General features: G+C 43.7%; 1 protein-coding gene across 1 annotated transcript in view; it reads left to right on the top strand.

Moving 5' to 3' along the window:
* The first annotated feature begins 53 nt into the window (after positions 1-53).
* LOC117194053 (GTP cyclohydrolase 1) overlaps positions 54-19,913 on the top strand; it is a 156,875-nt gene continuing 137,015 nt past the window's right edge. The window contains exon 1 of the mRNA XM_033398697.1: positions 54-270. Coding sequence (XP_033254588.1) covers positions 69-270 — 202 coding nt within the window. The 5' untranslated portion in view covers positions 54-68. The remainder of the gene's footprint in view (positions 271-19,913) is intronic.

Below are 19,913 nucleotides of genomic sequence, written 5' to 3'. Positions count from 1 at the left end.
AATCACACCTACATATATCGTTTAGTTACTACTATCCAGAGCCAATTCCAATCAAACAATCCAACAAAATGAAGCCCCAAGCCAGTGAACAAAATGGCAGCCATCAAAATGGGGATTCCTGCGCCGCGGATGAAGCTTCCGTTGCCGTTGAGGCTGCCGCCGCCGCGATCCCGACAGCGGCTTCCGCCGGCGCCGTCGTTCCTGTGCTAGGCACCAAAAACAGTCAACAGCTGAAACTGGAAATGCTCAACATGGGCAACGGAAACAACGGTGAGTTGAGTGTGGAAGGACAGAGATGGAGATGGGGATGAACCTTTAACTCTTTCTTCCTGTTTGAGTCAGAGTCCGGAGAGAGTTTGAATTGATTTTGTTTCCTGAATAAACCAAAACTAAGCCCAATCTTTAGCTCCTGTACCAAATACTCCTCTATCGAGCTCCCTTAGATAAATGAAGCTAAGGTTGATCTGATCTCATCTGATCTTGATCTCCCAGTAGTTTCCGAGAGATACGTCACGCATTCAAGGCTGCAGGTGGCGTCTGATCGCAATCTCGCCAAGATATTGCATCACTCCATCCGAGGCATAGATTAGAGCAAATTGGAATTCAATCCGATGCGTATAATGAGCCGACTCCGATTTCCGGCGATGCTGCATGTGCCACACATAAAACCGCTGTCTTCACACATACTACATATACCGCAGACTGAAAACAAATTTCAGTACTCTTCTTCAAACAATTATACACAAAAACAAAACAAAAACGAGGGGGAACATTGTGAGTTGCTGCGGAGACCGCAACTCTACAGTTATACCCGATACTAAGTCAGTATGGCTCTCCTCCGGCAGACGCCGCTAATATTAAACGACACGACAAGGAGTGCGTGCGAGAGAGACAGAAAATCAGTCTTAGCGTGACGTCGGGGGCTGCGTAGCCAGTGCAAATTGATTTGTTCCTTTTGGCTATAAAAATTATCTGATCTGGTCCAGATTCAGCAATCTGATAGATATGGTCATTAGTTTTCATTTTAGTGTTCTCGAATGTGCAATATTGTGGATGTAACAGATTTTCGTCCTTTGTGGGGGCGGAAAAGGGTGGGGCGAAATTCTGAGATATACGTTTTATAGTGAGATCTAACAGAAGTGCGGATACCAAATTTGGTTACTCTAGCCTTAATAGTCTCTGAGATTTGTGGATGCCCCAGATTTTCGTCCTTTGCGGGGGCGGAAGGGGGTGTGGCGAAATTTGGACACGAAACGGTCAAGGTCCGATATCACAGGAGTGTGGATACCAAATTTGGTTGCTCTGGCTCTTATAGGTTCTGAGATCCTTGAACTCATATTTTGCAATTGGCAAAGCCGACCATGAAACCTGTGTGTTAGAGAGAGACAGAGCGAGAAAGAATGAAATTGTTTTCTTGATTCTGGCTATAATAATTATACGATCTGGTTGAGATTTTACACTCTAGAACATATAGTCATCCTCTACGATTCTGCGTTTTTGGTTTTATCGTATCTTTAAAAATGTGGATGCCACAGATTTTCGTCCTTTGTGGGGGCGGAAGTAGGCGGGGCGAAGTTTTGAAATATTTTTGTAGCAGTGACATATCACAGAAGTCTGGATCCAAAACATCGTTGCTCTAGCTCTTATAGTCTTTGAGCACTAGGCGCTGAAGGGGACGGACGGACGGACGGACGGACGGACGGACGGACGGACAGACGGACAGACAGACAGGGCTCAATCGACTCGGCTATTGATGCTGATCAAGAATATATATACTTTATGGGGTCGGAAACGATTCCTTCTGGACGTTACACACATCCACTTTTACCACAAATCTAATATACCCCAATACTCATTTTGAGTATCGGGTATAACGAGGGGGAACGTTGTGAGTTGCTACGGACACCGCAACTCTACAGTTATACCCGATACTTAGTCAGTATGGCTCTCCTTCGGCAGACGCCGCTAATATTGAACGACACGACAAAGAGTGCGTGCGAGAGTGACAGAAAATCAGTCTGAGCGTGACGTCGGGCGCTGCGTAGCCACTGCAAATTGATTTGTTCCTATTAGCTATAAAAATGATCTGATCTGATCCAGATTAAGCAATCTGATAGATATGGTCATTATCTATGATTCTGCGTTTTTAGTTTTCTCGAATGTGCAATATTGTGGACGGCACAGATTTTCGTCCTTTGTGTGGGCGGAAGGGGGTGGGGCGAAACTTAGAGATACACGTTTTATAGTAAGATCTAACAGAAGTGCGGATACCAAATTTGGTTACTCTAGCCTTAATAGTCTCTGAGATTTTTGAATATCCCCAGATTTTCATCCTTTTCGTGGGCGGAAGGGGGGGTGGCGAAATTTTGAAACAAACTCGTCTCGGTCTGATATATTAGGAGTGTGGATACCAAATTTGGTAGCTCTAGCTTTTATAGTCTCTGAGATCTAGGCGCTAATGTTTTACTCTAAGCAAAGCCGGCTATGCTACGTGTGTGTTAAAGAGAGACAGGGCGAGAAAAAATGAAATTGTTTTCTTGATTCTGGCTATAATAATTATACGATCTGGTTCAGATTTTGCACTCTAGAAGATATAGTCATCTTTCTGCGTTTTTAGTTTTCTCGTATCGTCGAAATTGTGGATGCCACAGATTTTCGTCCTTTGTGGGGGCGGAAGTGGGCGGGGCAAAGTTTTGAAATATTCTTGTAGCAGTGACATATCACAGAAGTCTGGATCCAAAACATCGTTGCTCTCGCTCTTATAGTCTTTGAGCACTAGGCGCTTAAGGACAGACAGACAGACATGGCTCAATCGACTCGGCTATTGATGCTGATCAAGAATATATATACTTTATGGGGTCGAAAACGATTCCTTTTGGACGTTACACACATCTACTTTTACCACAAATCTAATATACCCCAATACTCATTTTGAGTATCGGGTATAAAAACGATGGGGAACGTTGTGAGTTGCAGCGGACACCGCAACTCTACAGTTATACCCGATACTAAGTCAGTAGGAGAAAGAGCCACTCCGGCAGACGCCGCTAATTTGAACGACACGACAAAGAGTGCGTGCGAGAGAGACAGAAAATCAGTCTGATCGTGACGTCGGGGCTGCGTAGCCAGTGCAAATTGATTTGTTCCTTTTGGCTATAAAAATGATCTGATCTGATCCAGATTCAGCAATCTGATTTATATGATCATTATCTATGATTCTGCGTTTTTAGTTTTCTCGTATCCTCAATATTGTGGATGCAACAGATTTTCGTCCTTTGTGGGGGCGGAAGGGGGTGGGGCGAAATTTTGAGATATACGTTTTAAAGTGAGATCTAACAGGAGTGCGGATACCAAATTTGGTTACTCTAGCCTTAATAGTCTCTGAGATTTGTGAATATCCCCAGATTTTCATCCTTTGCGGGATCGGAAGGGGGTGTGGCGAAATTTTAAAACAAACTCGTCTCGGTCCGATATATTAGGAGTGTGGATACCAAATTTGGTTGCTCTAGCTTTTATAGTATCTGAGATCTAGGCGCTAATGTTTTACTCTAAGCAAAGCCGGCTATGCTACGTGTGTGTTAGAGAGAGACGGGGCGAGAAAAAATGAAATTGTTTTCTTGATGCTGGCTATAATAATAATACGATCTTATTCAAATTCTGCAGTCTAAAAGATATGGTCGTTCTCTACGATTCTGCGGACAGACGGACAGACAGACATGGCTCAATCGACTCGGCTATTGATGCTGATCAAGAATATATATACTTTATGGGGTCGGAAACGATTCCTTCTGGACGTTACACACATCCACTTTTACCACAAATCTAATATACCCCAATACTCATTTTGAGTATCGGGTATGACGAGGTGGAACGTTGTGAGTTGCTGCGGACACCGCAACTCTACATTTATACCCGATACTAAGTCAGTATGGCTCTCCTCCGGCAGACGCCGCTAATCTTAAACGACACGACAAAGAGTGCGTGCGAGAGAGACAGAAAATCAGTCTGAGCGTGACGTCGGGCGCTGCGTAGCCACAGAAAATTGATTTCTTGCTTTTGGCTACAAAAATGATCCGATCTGATCCAGATTCAGCAATATGATAGATATGGTCATTATCTATGATTCTGCGTTTTTAGTTTTCCCGAATGTGCAATATTGTGGATGCAACAGATTTTCGTCCTTTGTGGGGGCGGAAGGGGGTGGAGCGAAATTCTGAGATATACGTTTTATAGTGAGATCTAACAGAAGTGCGGATACCAAATTTGGTTACTCTAGCCTTAATAGTCTCTGAGATTTGTGGATGCCCCAGATTTTCGTCCTTTGCGGGGGCGGAAGGGGGTGTGGCGAAATTTGGACACGAAACGGTCAAGGTCCGATATCACAGGAGTGTGGATACCAAATTTGGTTGCTCTGGCTCTTATAGGTTCTGAGATCCTTGAACTCATATTTTGCAATTGGCAAAGCCGACCATGAAACCTGTGTGTTAGAGAGAGACAGAGCGAGAAAGAATGAAATTGTTTTCTTGATTCTGGCTATAATAATTATACGATCTGGTTGAGATTTTACACTCTAGAACATATAGTCATCCTCTACGATTCTGCGTTTTAGGATTTATCGTATCTTTAAAAATGTAGATGCCACAGATTTTCGTCCTTTGTAGAGGCGGAAGTGGGCGGGGCGAAGTTTTGAAATATACTTGTAGCAGTGACATATCACAGAAGTCTGGATCCAAAACATCGTTGCTCTAGATCTTATAGTCTTTGAGCACTAGGCGCTGAAGGGGACGGACAGACGCACGGACGGACGGACGGACAGACGGACAGACGGACAGACAGACAGACAGACAGGGCTCAATCGACTCGGCTATTTATGCTGATCCAGAATATATATACTTTATGGGTCACAAATCTAATATACCCCAATACTCGTTTTGAGTATCGGGTATAACGAGGGGGAACGTTGTGAGTTGCTGCGGACACCGCAACTCTACAGTTATACCCGATACTAAGTCAGTATGGCTCTCCTCGGCAGACGCCGCTAATATTAAACGACACGACAAAGAGTGCGTGCGAGACAGACAGAAAATCAGTCTGAGCGTGACGTCGGGCGCTGCGTAGCCACTGCAAATTGATTTGTTTCTGTTGGCTATAAAAATGATCTGATCTGATCCAGATTCAGCAATATGATAGATATGGTCATTATCTATGATTCTGCGTTTTTAGTTTTCTCGAATGTGCAATATTGTGGATGCAACAGATTTTCGTCCTTTGTGGGGGCGGAAGGGGGTGGGGCGAAATTTTGAGATATACGTTTTAAAGTGAGATCTAACAGGAGTGCGGATACCAAATTTGGTTACTCTAGCCTTAATAGTCTCTGAGATTTGTGAATATCCCCAGATTTTCATCCTTTGCGGGGGCGGAAGGGGGTGTGGCGAAATTTTAATTCAACCTCGTCTCGGTCCGATATATTAGGAGTGTGGATACCAAATTTGGTTGCTCTAGCTTTTATAGTATCTGAGATCTAGGCGCTAATGTTTTACTCTAAGCAAAGCCGGCTATGCTACGTGTGTGTTAGAGAGAGACGGGGCGAGAAAAAATGAAATTGTTTTCTTGATGCTGGCTATAATAATAATACGATCTTATTCAAATTCTGCAGTCTAAAAGATATGGTCGTTCTCTACGATTCTGCGTTTTTGGTTTTCTCGTATCTTTAAAATTGTGGATGCCACAGATTTTCGTCCTTTGTGGGGGCGTAAGTGGGCGGGGCGAAGTTTTGAAATATTTTTGTAGCAGTGACATCACAGAAGTCTGGATCCAAAACATCGTTGCTCTAGCTCTTATAGTCTTTGAGCACTAGGCGCTAATAGGAACGGACAGACGGACAGACGGACGGACGGACAGACGGACAGACAGACATGGCTCAATCGACTCGGCTATTGATGCTGGTCAAGAATATATATACTTTATGGGGTCGGAAACGATTCCTTCTGGACGTTACACACTTCCACTTTTACCACAAATCTAATATACCCCAATACTCATTTTGAGTATCGGGTATAACTAGGTGGAACGTTGTGAGTTGCTGCGGACACCGCAACTCTACATTTATACCCGATACTAAGTCAGTATGGCTCTCCTCCGGCAGACGCCGCTAATCTTAAACGACACGACAAAGAGTGCGTGCGAGAGAGACAGAAAATCAGTCTGAGCGTGACGTCGGGCGCTGCGTAGCCACAGAAAATTGATTTCTTGCTTTTGGCTACCAAAATGATCCGATCTGATCCAGATTCAGCAATATGATAGATACGGTCATTATCTATGATTCTGCGTTTTAGTTTTCTCGAATGTGCAATATTGTGGATGCAACAGATTTTCGTCCTTTGTGGGGGCGGAAGGGGGTGGGGCGAAATTCTGAGATATACGTTTTATAGTGAGATCTAACAGAAGTGCGGATACCAAATTTGGTTACTCTAGCCTTAATAGTCTCTGAGATTTGTGGATGCCCCAGATTTTCGTCCTTTGCGGGGGCGGAAGGGGTTGCGGGGAAATTTGGACACGAAACGGTCAAGGTCATATATCACAGGAGTGGGGATACCAAATTTGGTTGCTCTGGCTCTTATAGGTTCTGAGATCCTTGAACTCATATTTTGCAATTGGCAAAACCGACCATGAAACCTGTGTGTTAGAGAGAGACAGAGCGAGAAAGAATGAAATTGTTTTCTTGATTCTGGCTATAATAATTATACGATCTGGTTGAGACTTTACACTCTAGAACATATAGTCATCCTCTACGATTCTGCGTTTTTGGTTTTATCGTATCTTTAAAAATGTAGATGCCACAGATTTTCGTCCTTTGTAGGAGCGGAAGTGGGCGGGGCGAAGTTTTGAAATATACTTGTAGCAGTGACATACCACAGAAGTCTGGATCCAAAACATCGTTGCTCTAGATCTTATAGTCTTTGAGCACTAGGCGCTGAAGGGGACGGACAGACGGACGGACGGACGGACGGACAGACGGACAGACGGACAGACAGACAGACAGACAGGGCTCAATCGACTCGGCTATTTATGCTGATCCAGAATATATATACTTTATGGGGTCGGAAACGATTCCTTCTGGACGTTACACACATCCACTTTTACCACAAATCTAATATACCCCAATACTCGTTTTGAGTATCGGGTATAACGAGGGGGAACGTTGTGAGTTGCTACGGACACCGCGACTCTACAGTTATACCCGATACTTAGTCAGTATGGCTCTCCTTCGGCAGACGCCGCTAATATTGAACGACACGACAAAGAGTGCGTGCGAGAGTGACAGAAAATCAGTCTGAGCGTGACGTCGGGCGCTGCGTAGCCACTGCAAATTGATTTGTTCCTATTGGCTATAAAAATGATCTGATCTGATCCAGATTCAGCAATCTGATATATATGATCATTATCTATGATTCTGCGTTTTTAGTTTTCTCGTATCCTCAATATTGTGGATGCAACAGATTTTCGACCTTTGTGGGGCGGAAGGGGGTGGGGCGAAATTTTGAGATATACGTTTTAAAGTGAGATCTAACAGGAGTGCGGATACCAAATTTGGTTACTCTAGCCTTAATAGTCTCTGAGATTTTTGAATATCCCCAGATTTTCATCCTTTTCGGTGGCGGAAGGGGGGGTGGCGAAATTTTGAAACAAACTCGTCTCGGTCCGATATATTAGGAGTGTGGATACCAAATTTGGTAGCTCTAGCTTTTATAGTCTCTGAGATCTAGGCGCTAATGTTTTACTCTAAGCAAAGCCGGCTATGCTACGTGTGTGTTAAAGAGAGACAGGGCGAGAAAAAATGAAATTGTTTTCTTGATTCTGGCTATAATAATTATACGATCTGGTTCAGATTTTGCACTCTAGAAGATATAGTCATCTTCTACGATTCTGCGTTTTTAGTTTTCTCGTATCGTCGAAATTGTGGATGCCACAGATTTTCGTCCTTTGTGGGGCGTAAGTGGGCGGGGCGAAGTTTTGAAATATTTTTGTAGCAGTGACATATCACAGAAGTCTGGATCCAAAACATCGTTGCTCTAGCTCTTATAGTCTTTGAGCACTAGGCGCTAATAGGGACGGACAGACGGACAGACGGACGGACGGACAGACGGACAGACAGACATGGCTCAATCGACTCGGCTATTGATGCTGATCAAGAATATATATACTTTATGGGGTCGGAAACGATTCCTTCTGGACGTTACACACATCCACTTTTACCACAAATCTAATATACCCCAATACTCATTTTGAGTATCGGGTATAACGAGGTGGAACGTTGTGAGTTGCTGCGGACACCGCAACTCTACATTTATACCCGATACTAAGTCAGTATGGCTCTCCTCCGGCAGACGCCGCTAATCTTAAACGACACGACAAAGAGTGCGTGCGAGAGAGACAGAAAATCAGTCTGAGCGTGACGTCGGGCGCTGCGTAGCCACAGAAAATTGATTTCTTGCTTTTGGCTACAAAAATGATCCGATCTGATCCAGATTCAGCAATATGATAGATATGGTCATTATCTATGATTCTGCGTTTTTAGTTTTCTCGAATGTGCAATATTGTGGATGCAACAGATTTTCGTCCTTTGTGGGGGCGGGCGAAATTCTGAGATATACGTTTTATAGTGAGATCTAACAGAAGTGCGGATACCAAATTTGGTTACTCTAGCCTTAATAGTCTCTGAGATTTGTGGATGACCCAGATTTTCGTCCTTTGCGGGGGCGGAAGGGGGTGTGGCGAAATTTGGACACGAAACGGTCAAGGTCCGATATCACAGGAGTGTGGATACCAAATTTGGTTGCTCTGGCTCTTATAGGTTCTGAGATCCTTGAACTCATATTTTGCAATTGGCAAAACCGACCATGAAACCTGTGTGTTAGAGAGAGACAGAGCGAGAAAGAATGAAATTGTTTTCTTGATTCTGGCTATAATAATTATACGATCTGGTTGAGATTTTACACTCTAGAACATATAGTCATCCTCTACGATTCTGCGTTTTTGGTTTTATCGTATCTTTAAAAATGTAGATGCCACAGATTTTCGTCCTTTGTAGGGGCGGAAGTGGGCGGGGCGGAATTTTGAAATATACTTGTAGCAGTGACATATCACAGAAGTCTGGATCCAAAACATCGTTGCTCTAGATCTTATAGTCTTTGAGCACTAGGCGCTGAAGGGGACGGACAGACGCACGGACGGACGGACGGACAGACGGACAGACGGACAGACAGACAGACAGACAGGGCTCAATCGACTCGGCTATTTATGCTGATCCAGAATATATATACTTTATGGGGTCGGAAACGATTCCTTCTGGACGTTACACACATCCACTTTTACCACAAATCTAATATACCCCAATACTCGTTTTGGGTATCGGGTATAACGAGGGGGAACGTTGTGAGTTGCTGCGGACACCGCAACTCTACAGTTATACCCGATACTAAGTCAGTATGGCTCTCCTCGGCAGACGCCGCTAATATTAAACGACACGACAAAGAGTGCGTGCGAGACAGACAGAAAATCAGTCTGAGCGTGACGTCGGGCGCTGCGTAGCCACTGCAAATTGATTTGTTTCTGTTGGCTATAAAAATGATCTGATCTGATCCAGATTCAGCAATATGATAGATATGGTCATTATCTATGATTCTGCGTTTTTAGTTTTCTCGAATGTGCAATATTGTGGATGCAACAGATTTTCGTCCTTTGTGGGGGCGGAAGGGGGTGGGGCGAAATTTTGAGATATACATTTTAAAGTGAGATCTAACAGGAGTGCGGATACCAAATTTGGTTACTCTAGCCTTAATAGTCTCTGAGATTTGTGAATATCCCCAGATTTTCATCCTTTGCGGGGGCGGAAGGGGGTGTGGCGAAATTTTAAAACAAACTCGTCTCGGTCCGATATATTAGGAGTGTGGATACCAAATTTGATTGCTCTAGCTTTTATAGTATCTGAGATCTAGGCGCTAATGTTTTACTCTAAGCAAAGCCGGCTATGCTACGTGTGTGTTAGAGAGAGACGGGGCGAGAAAAAATGAAATTGTTTTCTTGATGCTGGCTATAATAATAATACCATCTTATTCAAATTCTGCAGTCTAAAAGATATGGTCGTTCTCTACGATTCTGCGTTTTTGGTTTTCTCGTATCTTTAAAATTGTGGATGCCACAGATTTTCGTCCTTTGTGGGGGCGTAAGTGGGCGGGGCGAAGTTTTGAAATATTTTTGTAGCAGTGACATCACAGAAGTCTGGATCCAAAACATCGTTGCTCTAGCTCTTATAGTCTTTGAGCACTAGGCGCTAATAGGAACGGACAGACGGACAGACGGACGGACGGACAGACGGACAGACAGACATGGCTCAATCGACTCGGCTATTGATGCTGGTCAAGAATATATATACTTTATGGGGTCGGAAACGATTCCTTCTGGACGTTACACACATCCACTTTTACCACAAATCTAATATACCCCAATACTCATTTTGAGTATCGGGTATAACTAGGTGGAACGTTGTGAGTTGCTGCGGACACCGCAACTCTACATTTATACCCGATACTAAGTCAGTATGGCTCTCCTCCGGCAGACGCCGCTAATCTTAAACGACACGACAAAGAGTGCGTGCGAGAGAGACAGAAAATCAGTCTGAGCGTGACGTCGGGCGCTGCGTAGCCACAGAAAATTGATTTCTTGCTTTTGGCTACAAAAATGATCCGATCTGATCCAGATTCAGCAATATGATAGATATGGTCATTATCTATGATTCTGCGTTTTAGTTTTCTCGAATGTGCAATATTGTGGATGCAACAGATTTTCGTCCTTTGTGGGGGCGGAAGGGGGTGGGGCGAAATTCTGAGATATACGTTTTATAGTGAGATCTAACAGAAGTGCGGATACCAAATTTGGTTACTCTAGCCTTAATAGTCTCTGAGATTTGTGGATGCCCCAGATTTTCATCCTTTGCGGGGGCGGAAGGGGGTGTGGCGAAATTTTAAAACAAACTCGTCTCGGTCCGATATATTAGGAGTGTGGATACCAAATTTGGTTGCTCTAGCTTTTATAGTCTCTGAGATCTAGGCGCTAATGTTTTACTCTAAGCAAAGCCGGCTATGCTACGTGTGTGTTAGAGAGAGACGGGGCGAGAAAAAATGAAATTGTTTTCTTGATGCTGGCTATAATAATAATACGATCTTATTCAAATTCTGCAGTCTAAAAGATATGGTCGTTCTCTACGATTCTGCGTTTTTGGTTTTCTCGTATCTTTAAAATTGTGGATGCCACAGATTTTCGTCCTTTGTGGGGGCGTAAGTGGGCGGGGCGAAGTTTTGAAATATTTTTGTAGCAGTGACATCACAGAAGTCTGGATCCAAAACATCGTTGCTCTAGCTCTTATAGTCTTTGAGCACTAGGCGCTAATAGGAACGGACAGACGGACAGACGGACGGACGGACAGACGGACAGACAGACATGGCTCAATCGACTCGGCTATTGATGCTGATCAAGAATATATATACTTTATGGGGTCGGAAACGATTCCTTCTGGACGTTACACACATCCACTTTTACCACAAATCTAATATACCCCAATACTCATTTTGAGTATCGGGTATAACGAGGTGGAACGTTGTGAGTTGCTGCGGACACCGCAACTCTACATTTATACCCGATACTAAGTCAGTATGGCTCTCCTCCGGCAGACGCCGCTAATCTTAAACGACACGACAAAGAGTGCGTGCGAGAGAGACAGAAAATCAGTCTGAGCGTGACGTCGGGCGCTGCGTAGCCACAGAAAATTGATTTCTTGCTTTTGGCTACAAAAATGATCCGATCTGATCCAGATTCAGCAATATGATAGATATGGTCATTATCTATGATTCTGCGTTTTAGTTTTCTCGAATGTGCAATATTGTGGATGCAACAGATTTTCGTCCTTTGTGGGGGCGGAAGGGGGTGGGGCGAAATTCTGAGATATACGTTTTATAGTGAGATCTAACAGAAGTGCGGATACCAAATTTGGTTACTCTAGCCTTAATAGTCTCTGAGATTTGTGGAGGCCCCAGATTTTCGTCCCTTGCGGGGGCGGAAGGGGGTGTGGCGAAATTTGGACAGGAAACGGTCAAGGTCATATATCACAGGAGTGTGGATACCAAATTTGGTTGCTCTGGCTCTTATAGGTTCTGAGATCCTTGAACTCATATTTTGCAATTGGCAAAACCGACCATGAAACCTGTGTGTTAGAGAGAGACAGAGCGAGAAAGAATGAAATTGTTTTCTTGATTCTGGCTATAATAATTATACGATCTGGTTGAGATTTTACACTCTAGAACATATAGTCATCCTCTACGATTCTGCGTTTTTGGTTTTATCGTATCTTTAAAAATGTAGATGCCACAGATTTTCGTCCTTTATAGGAGCGGAAGTGGGCGGGGCGAAGTTTTGAAATATACTTGTAGCAGTGACATACCACAGAAGTCTGGATCCAAAACATCGTTGCTCTAGATCTTATAGTCTTTGAGCACTAGGCGCTGAAGGGGACGGACAGACGGACGGACGGACGGACGGACAGACGGACAGACGGACAGACAGACAGACAGACAGGGCTCAATCGACTCGGCTATTTATGCTGATCCAGAATATATATACTTTATGGGGTCGGAAACGATTCCTTCTGGACGTTACACACATCCACTTTTACCACAAATCTAATATACCCCAATACTCGTTTTGAGTATCGGGTATAACGAGGGGGAACGTTGTGAGTTGGTGCGGACACCGCAACTCTACAGTTATACCCGATACTAAGTCAGTATGGCTCTCCTCGGCAGACGCCGCTAATATTAAACGACACGACAAAGAGTGCGTGCGAGACAGACAGAAAATCAGTCTGAGCGTGACGTCGGGCGCTGCGTAGCCACTGCAAATTGATTTGTTTCTGTTGGCTATAAAAATGATCTGATCTGATCCAGATTCAGCAGTCAGACAGATATGGTCGTTATCTATGATTTTGCGTTTTTAGTTTTCTCGAATCTACAATATTGTGCATGCAACAGATTTTCGTCCTTTGTGTAGGCGGAAGGGGGTGGGGCGAAATTTTGAGAAATGCGTTTTATAGTGAGATCTTACCGGAGTGCGGATACCAAATTTGGTTACTCTAGCCTTAATAGTCTCTGAGATTTGTGAATATCCCCAGATTTTCATCCTTTGCGGGGGCGGAAGGGGGTGTGACGAAATTTTAAAACAAACTCGTCTCGGTCCGATATATTAGGAGTGTGGATACCAAATTTGGTTGCTCTAGCTTTTATAGTATCTGAGATCTAGGCGCTAATGTTTTACTCTAAGCAAAGCCGGCTATGCTACGTGTGTGTTAGAGAGAGACGGGGCGAGAAAAAATGAAATTGTTTTCTTGATGCTGGCTATAATAATAATACGATCTTATTCAAATTCTGCAGTCTACAAGATATGATTATTCTCTACGATTCTGCGTTTTTGGTTTTCTCGTATCTTTAAAATTGTGGATGCCACAGATTTTCGTCCTTTGTGGGGGCGTAAGTGGGCGGGTCTAAGTTTTGAAATATTTTTGTAGCAGTGACATATCACAGAAGTCTGGATCCAGAACATCGTTGCTCTAGCTCTTATAGTCTTTGAGCACTAGGCGCTAATAGGGACGGACAGACGGACGGACGGACAGACGGACAGACAGACATGGCTCAATCGACTCGGCTATTGATGCTGATCAAGAATATGTATACTTTATGGGGTCGGAAACGATTCCTTCTGGACGTTACACACATCCACTTTTACCACAAATCTAATATACCCCAATACTCATTTTGAGTATCGGGTATAACGAGGTGGAACGTTGTGAGTTGCTGCGGACACCGCAACTCTACATTTATACCCGATACTAAGTCAGTATGGCTCTCCTCCGGCAGACGCCGCTAATCTTAAACGACACGACAAAGAGTGCGTGCGAGAGAGACAGAAAATCAGTCTGAGCGTGACGTCGGGCGCTGCGTAGCCACAGAAAATTGATTTCTTGCTTTTGGCTACAAAAATGATCCGATCTGATCCAGATTCAGCAATATGATAGATATGGTCATTATCTATGATTCTGCGTTTTTAGTTTTCTCGAATGTGCCATATTGTGGATGCAACAGATTTTCGTCCTTTGTGGGGGCGGAAGGGGGTGGGTCGAAATTCTGAGATATACGTTTTATAGTGAGATCTAACAGAAGTGCGGATACCAAATTTGGTTACTCTAGCCTTAATAGTCTCTGAGATTTGTGGATGCCCCAGATTTTCGTCCTTTGCGGGGGCGGAAGGGGGTGTGGCGAAACTTGGACACGAAACGGTCAAGGCCCGATATCACAGGAGTGTGGATACCAAATTTGGTTGCTCTGGATCTTATAGGTTCTGAGATCCTTGAACTCATATTTTGCAATTGGCAAAGCCGACCATGAAACCTGTGTGTTAGAGAGAGACAGAGCGAGAAAGAATGAAATTGTTTTCTTGATTCTGGCTATAATAATTATACGATCTGGTTGAGATTTTACACTCTAGAACATATAGTCATCCTCTACGATTCTGCGTTTTTGGTTTTATCGTATCTTTAAAAATGTAGATGCCACAGATTTTCGTCCTTTGTAGGGGCGGAAGTGGGCGGGGCGAAGTTTTGAAATATACTTGTAGCAGTGACATATCACAGAAGTCTGGATCCAAAACATCGTTGCTCTAGATCTTATAGTCTTTGAGCACTAGGCGCTGAAGGGGACGGACAGACGGACGGACGGACGGACGGACAGACGGACAGACAGACAGACAGACATGGCTCAATCGACTCGGCTATTTATGCTGATCCAGAATATATATACTTTATGGGGTCGGAAACGATTCCTTTTGGACGTTACACACATCCACTTTTACCACAAATCTAATATACCCCAATACTCATTTCGAGTATCGGGTATAAAAACGATGGGGAACGTTGTGAGTTGCAGCGGACACCGCAACTCTACAGTTATACCCGATACTAAGTCAGTAGGAGAGAGAGCCACTCCGGCAGACGCCGCTAATTTGAACGACACGACAAAGAGTGCGTGCGAGAGAGACAGAAAATCAGTCTGATCGTGACGTCGGGGCTGCGTTGCCAGTGCAAATTGATTTGTTCCTTTTGGCTATAAAAATGATCTGATCTGATCCAGATTCAGCAATCTGATATATATGATCATTATCTATGATTCTGCGTTTTTAGTTTTCTCGTATCCTCAATATTGTGGATGCAACAGATTTTCGTCCTTTGTGGGGGCGGAAGGGGGTGGGCCGAAATTTTGAGATATAAGTTTTAAAGTGAGATCTAACAGGAGTGCGGATACCAAATTTGGTTACTCTAGCCTTAATAGTCTCTGAGATTTGTGAATATCCCCAGATTTTCATCCTTTGCGGGGGCGGAAGGGGGTGTGGCGAAATTTTAAAACAAACTCGTCTCGGTCCGATATATTAGGAGTGTGGATACCAAATTTGGTTGCTCTAGCTTTTATAGTATCTGAGATCTAGGCGCTAATGTTTTACTCAAAGCAAAGCCGGCTATGCTACGTGTGTGTTAGAGAGAGACGGGGCGAGAAAAAATGAAATTGTTTTCTTGATGCTGGCTATAATAATAATACGATCTTATTCAAATTCTGCAGTCTACGATTCTGCGTTTTTGGTTTTCTCGTATCTTTAAAATTGTGGATGCCACAGATTTTCGTCCTTTGTGGGGGCGTAAGTGGGCGGGGCGAAGTTTTGAAATATTTTTGTAGCAGTGACATATCACAGAAGTCTGGATCCAAAACATCGTTGCTCTAGCTCTTATAGTCTTTGAGCACTAGGCGCTAATAGGGACGGACAGACGGACAGACGGACGGACGGACAGACGGACAGACAGACATGGCTCAATCGACTCGGCTATTGATGCTGATCAAGAATATATATACTTTATGGGGTCGGAAACGATTCCTTCTGGACGTTACACACATCCACTTTTACCACAAATCTAATATACCCCAATACTCATTTTGAGTATCGGGTATAACGAGGTGGAACGTTGTGAGTTGCTGCGGACACCGCAACTCTACATTTATACCCGATACTAAGTCAGTATGGCTCTCCTCCGGCAGACGCCGCTAATCTTAAACGACACGACAAAGAGTGCGTGCGAGAGAGACAGAAAATCAGTCTGAGCGTGACGTCGGGCGCTGCGTAGCCACAGAAAATTGATTTCTTGCTTTTGGCTACAAAAATGATCCGATCTGATCCAGATTCAGCAATATGATAGATATGGTCATTATCTATGATTCTGCGTTTTTAGTTTTCTCGAAAGTGCAATATTGTGGATGCAACAGATTTTCGTCCTTTGTGGGGGCGGGCGAAATTCTGAGATATACGTTTTATAGTGAGATCTAACAGAAGTGCGGATACCAAATTTGGTTACTCTAGCCTTAATAGTCTCTGAGATTTGTGCATGCCCCAGATTTTCGTCCTTTGCGGGGGCGGAAGGGGGTGTGGCGAAATTTGGACACGAAACGGTCAAGGTCCGATATCACAGGAGTGTGGATACCAAATTTGGTTGCTCTAGCTTTTATAGTATCTGAGATCTAGGCGCTAATGTTTTACTCTAAGCAAAGCCGGCTATGCTACGTGTGTGTTAGAGAGAGACGGGGCGAGAAAAAATGAAATTGTTTTCTTGATGCTGGCTATAATAATAATACGATCTTATTCAAATTCTGCAGTCTAAAAGATATGGTCGTTCTCTACGATTCTGCGTTTTTGGTTTTCTCGTATCTTTAAAATTGTGGATGCCCCAGATTTTCGTCCTTTGTGGGGGCGTAAGTGGGCGGGGCGAAGTTTTGAAATATTTTTGTAGCAGTGACATATCACAGAAGTCTGGATCCAAAAAATCGTTGCTCTAGCTCTTATAGTCTTTGAGCACTAGGCGCTAATAGGGACGGACAGACGGACAGACGGACGGACGGACAGACGGACAGACAGACATGGCTCAATCGACTCGGCTATTGATGCTGATCAAGAATATATATACTTTATGGGGTCGGAAACGATTCCTTCTGGACGTTACACACATCCACTTTTACCACAAATCTAATATACCCCAATACTCATTTTGAGTATCGGGTATAACGAGGTGGAACGTTGTGAGTTGCTGCGGACACCGCAACTCTACATTTATACCCGATACTAAGTCAGTATGGCTCTCCTCCGGCAGACGCCGCTAATCTTAAACGACACGACAAAGAGTGCGTGCGAGAGAGACAGAAAATCAGTCTGAGCGTGACGTCGGGCGCTGCGATATATTTAGGAGTGTGGATACCAAATTTGGTTGCTCTAGCTTTTATAGTCTCTGAGATCTAGGCGCTAATGTTTTACTCTAAGCAAAGCCGCCTATGCTACGTGTGTGTTAGAGAGAGACGGGGCGAGAAAAAATGAAATTGTTTTCTTGATGCTGGCTATAATAATAATACGATCTTATTCAAATTCTGCAGTCTAAAAGATATGGTCGTTCTCTACGATTCTGCGTTTTTGGTTTTCTCGTATCTTTAAAATTGTGGATGCCACAGATTTTCATCCTTTGCGGGGGCGGAAGGGGGTGTGGCGAAATTTTAAAACAAACTCGTCTCGGTCCGATATATTAGGAGTGTGGATACCAAATTTGGTTGCTCTAGCTTTTATAGTATCTGAGATCTAGGCGCTAATGTTTTACTCTAAGCAAAGCCGCCTATGCTACGTGTGTGTTAGAGAGAGACGGGGCGAGAAAAAATGAAATTGTTTTCTTGATGCTGGCTATAATAATAATACGATCTTATTCAAATTCTGCAGTCTACGATTCTGCGTTTTTTGGTTTTCTCGTATCTTTAAAATTGTGGATGCCACAGATTTTCGTCCTTTGTGGGGGCGTAAGTGGGCGGGCGCGAAGTTTTGAAATATTTTTGTAGCAGTGACATCACAGAAGTCTGGATCCAAAACATCGTTGCTCTAGCTCTTATAGTCTTTGAGCACTAGGCGCTAATAGGGACGGACAGACGGACAGACGGACGGACGGACAGACGGACAGACAGACATGGCTCAATCGACTCGGCTATTGATGCTGATCAAGAAATATATATACTTTATGGGGTCGGAAACGATTCCTTCTGGACGTTACACACATCCACTTTTACCACAAATCTAATATACCCCAATACTCATTTTGAGTATCGGGTATAACGAGGTGGAACGTTGTGAGTTGCTGCGGACACCGCAACTCTACATTTATACCCGATACTAAGTCAGTATGGCTCTCCTCCGGCAGACGCCGCTAATCTTAAACGACACGACAAAGAGTGCGTGCGAGAGAGACAGAAAATCAGTCTGAGCGTGACGTCGGGCGCTGCGTAGCCACAGAAAATTGATTTCTTGCTTTTGGCTACAAAAATGATCCGATCTGATCCAGATTCAGCAATATGATAGATATGGTCATTATCTATGATTCTGCGTTTTAGTTTTCACGAATGTGCAATATGAGGATGCAACAGATTTTCGTCCTTTGTGGGGGCGAAGGGGGTGGGGCGAAATTCTGAGATAAACGTTTTATAGTGAGATCTAACAGAAGTGCGGATACCAAATTTGGTTACTCTAGCCTTAATAGTCTCTGAGATTTGTGGATGCCCCAGATTTTCGTCCTTTGCGGGGCGGAAGGGGGTGTGGCGAAATTTGGACACGAAACCACAAATCTAATATACCCCAATACTCATTTTGAGTATCGGGTTTAACGAGGGGGAACGTTGTGAGTTGCTGCGGACACCGCAACTCTACAGTTATACCCGATACTAAGTCAGTATGGCTCTCCTCGGCAGACGCCGCTAATATTAAACGACACGACAAAGAGTGCGTGCGAGACAGACAGAAAATCAGTCTGAGCGTGACGTCGGCGCTGCGATATATTAGGAGTGTGGATACCAAATTTGGTTGCTCTAGCTTTTATAGTCTCTGAGATCTAGGCGCTAATGTTTTACTCTAAGCAAAGCCGCCTATGCTACGTGTGTGTTAGAGAGAGACGGGGCGAGAAAAAATGAAATTGTTTTCTTGATGCTGGCTATAATAATAATACGATCTTATTCAAATTCTGCAGTCTAAAAGATATGGTCGTTCTCTACGATTCTGCGTTTTTGGTTTTCTCGTATCTTTTAAAATTGTGGATGCCACAGATTTTCATCCTTTGCGGGGGCGGAAGGGGGTGTGGCGAAATTTTAAAACAAACTCGTCTCGGTCCGATATATTAGGAGTGTGGATACCAAATTTGGTTGCTCTAGCTTTTATAGTATCTGAGATCTAGGCGCTAATGTTTTACTCTAAGCAAAGCCGCCTATGCTACGTGTTGTGTTAGAGAGAGACGGGGCGAGAAAAAAATGAAATTGTTTTTCTTGATGCTGGCTATAATAAATAATACGATCTTATTCAAATTCTGCAGTCTAAAAGATATGGTCGTTCTCTACGATTCTGCGTTTTTGGTTTTCTCGTATCTTTAAAATTGTGGATGCCACAGATTTTCATCCTTTGCGGGGCGGAAGGGGTGTGGCGAAATTTTAAAACAAACTCGTCTCGGTCCGATATATTAGGAGTGTGGATACCAAATTTGGTTGCTCTAGCTTTTATAGTATCTGAGATCTAGGCGCTAATGTTTACTCTAAGCAAAGCCGCCTATGCTACGTGTGTGTTAGAGAGAGACGGGGCGAGAAAAAATGAAATTGTTTTCTTGATGCTGGCTATAATAATAATACGATCTTATTCAAATTCTGCAGTCTAAAAGATATGGTCGTTCTCTACGATTCTGCGTTTTTGGTTTTCTCGTA

The sequence above is a fragment of the Drosophila miranda genome (assembly GCF_003369915.1).
Source record: "Drosophila miranda strain MSH22 chromosome Y unlocalized genomic scaffold, D.miranda_PacBio2.1 Contig_Y2_pilon, whole genome shotgun sequence".
Classification (NCBI taxonomy): Eukaryota; Metazoa; Arthropoda; class Insecta; order Diptera; family Drosophilidae; genus Drosophila; species Drosophila miranda.
The sequence above is the reverse complement of the archived record's forward strand: the minus strand, read 5'-3'. Positions and strand labels throughout refer to the sequence as shown.